General features: G+C 39.5%; 1 protein-coding gene across 1 annotated transcript; it reads left to right on the top strand.

The window, feature by feature from the left end:
* The first annotated feature begins 13 nt into the window (after positions 1 to 13).
* On the top strand, positions 14 to 2,556 carry LOC103521184 (enolase-phosphatase E1-like). The gene is made up of 3 exons (XM_017448736.2): positions 14 to 238; positions 690 to 1,438; positions 2,521 to 2,556. The coding sequence occupies exons 1-3, from the start codon at positions 43 to 45 to the stop codon at positions 2,554 to 2,556; spliced, it is 981 nt and encodes a 326-aa protein (XP_017304225.1). The 5' UTR covers positions 14 to 42.
* Positions 2,557 to 2,653: the final 97 nt, after the last annotated feature.

The raw sequence follows: 2,653 nt of genomic DNA, 5'->3' as shown, positions 1-2,653 counted from the left end.
ATAATAAGAAAGAAAACACCCGAAGAAGTAGAGAGGGAAAAGATGGCCAAACAAATTGAGAAGAAGAAAATTGAAAGTGAAGAAGTCATGATCATAGAATCTGACAATGAAAATGATATTAAAAATATTGAAAATGAAAACAGTAGTAAACAAGTGAAGGAGCAATCAAAAACAGAGGATGAATCTAAAGAGAACTGTGATAAACAAACAACTAAAGTAGACAATGTAGAAGCACAAAATTCATCCCATGATAATTCAGACAATACCAATGTAACGAAAGAAATTGTGGAAACACCCAAAACCGGCAAAGCTAACAAAGAACTTGAACCCTCTGAAAATCAACCAATAGATTCTATTACTTCAAACAAAGGAGAACCATCTAGTGAAATTGCTGAAAAGGAAGAGCCAAAAATAACTACACCTAAAAATACCAAGTCACCTCATAGTAACACTAAAGGAGAATTTGCCAAACCGGCAAAGCTAACAAAGAACTTGAACCCTCTGAAAATCAACCAATAGATTCTATTACTTCAAACAAAGGAGAACCATCTAGTGACATTGCTGAAAAGGAAGAGCCAAAAATAACTACCCCTAAAAATACCAAGTCACCTCATAGTAACACTAAAGAAGAATTTGCTAAGAGAACTGTGATAAACAAACAACTAAAGTAGACAATGTAGAAGCACAAAATTCATCCCATGATAATTCAGACAATACCAATGTAACAAAAGAAATTGTGGAAACACCCAAAACCGGCAAAGCTAACAAAGAACTTGAAACCTCTGAAAATCAAAAGCCAATAGAGTCTATTACTTCAAACAAAAAAGAACAATCTAGTGACACTACTGAAAAGGAAGAGCCTAAAATAACTACCCCGGAAAATACCAAGTCACCTGCTAGTAACACAAAAGGAGAAACTGTCAAACAAAATGACAGTCCAAAATCAAATGAGAAAAGATCAAAATCTACTCCTAAAGGCAAAAAGTCACCTAGTAACACTAAAACGAAAACTAAAAAACAAACAAAGAGTCCAGTTAATGATCAGACTGAAGGCAAAGACAGTCCAAACAATGAAGTAACAAATAGTACAGACACAAATGAAATAGCACCAAACAGTCCAGAAACTAAAGAAACTCAAACATCCGCTAATTGTTCTCTTAATACAAGCAATGAGGAACCCTCGGATGATACCAACAAAACAAGTGCCAAAACCAAACCATCAAGCAATGCTGAAGAACCTTCAGATGATGCTAACAAAACACCAAGTGCCAAAACCAGACCAGCTGCCAAAACACCAAAGAGTGTGCCTAGGAGAACCCTCGAACCAAAGAAGTTGACACCGAAGCAAATAGAGAAACAGCAAGAGCTGGCGAGAAAGAAGGAAGAGCTGGCTAGGAAGAAGGAAGAGAAGGAACAAGAGAAAGAACGTCTCCGATTGGTAAGTTTATTGCCAGCTTACAAAAAAAAAGGTGTCTTAACAATAATTCCCCTTCCTTCTTAAAAGAAAAAAGAGTTTTGATAGAGGGAACTGTAACAACGGAGGTCTTATCGTCCGGAAATCGAAAAGAGAAGAAGTACACTGTAAAGAGTGCGAGTCAAGGGGTTGGAGTGAGCGTTTAGCCCCCATTGGGATGGATGTCGCAGCATGAAGGGAAAGGTAGATGAATACTGTGTTTAGGGTACATGTTGATTATGAGACAGATTATCTGTCGTTTGATAACTCACCACCATTCCGTGATTTGTAATCTTCCATTTGCAACGTCCGCAAGAGATGTGGATTGGGAATCTCGAAACATAATACACCAGTTTAAGAGTTTATTTCCTCCTATTTTTAAGGTACGGGAGCCGACCCTAGCTTGGTGGCGGGAGGACAAATAGGGTCGCTCGCAGAACTGGCGAGATGTAGGTGGCTCCGTCCAATCGGCGTACCTTCCACTTTTGGACAATGTTTTTTTTTTTTTTTTGAGTTCCATTTCAATTTAATTTTGGGGAACTTTTTTTCCGTAGGAATGAGGTTAACCACATTAGGCCTAAACGAGGAATTTTGAGGGACAGGAAGGAAGAGTAAAGAGGACGAGGAAAGAGACGAAGAGACGAAACAAGAGGAAGAGTGAGAGGAAACGAGAAGGAAGAGAAGGAAAGAGAACGCAAAGAAGAGGAGAAGTGGTTGAAGAAGACGAGAGCGATGGACTTTATTTTTCTTTTATAGTTAAGGTTTAGTACTTGGTAGCTCACCATTTCGTCTCTCGAATCAACATTAGTACAGGACGAACATTTCCTTTATTTCTGTTCGTTCTCCAACTCACTGCCTTCCCGCTAGATATGAGCACTATTTACAAGCATAGGGCTTGGTTTCAGTCTAAGAGGTTACGCCAGAGGGAACAGCAGTAGCTAAAGCCCTGCTTATTGTGGCATGCGTTTCGCATGTCATGGGAGACATGTGCTTTCCACATTCTTTTTCTTCTTCCCTCTCAAAAACTGTTCAATCTTTTCTTTATAGATTCGGTGTTTTTACCCTAGATCAAGTCGGATCAATCGCGAGCCTCCCATGCGTAGACGGATCCAACGGCCAAGCTAAGGGCGCGACCCGCTTGAGGATAGGATTTGTCTATTCCAAAGCGAGGAGTCTTTCCGAATCGAGAAAAGGATAAGA

This window comes from Diaphorina citri, unplaced genomic scaffold (assembly GCF_000475195.1).
Source record: "Diaphorina citri unplaced genomic scaffold, Diaci psyllid genome assembly version 1.1 scaffold4693, whole genome shotgun sequence".
NCBI classification, from domain to species: Eukaryota; Metazoa; Arthropoda; class Insecta; order Hemiptera; family Psyllidae; genus Diaphorina; species Diaphorina citri.
The sequence above is the reverse complement of the archived record's forward strand: the minus strand, read 5'-3'. Positions and strand labels throughout refer to the sequence as shown.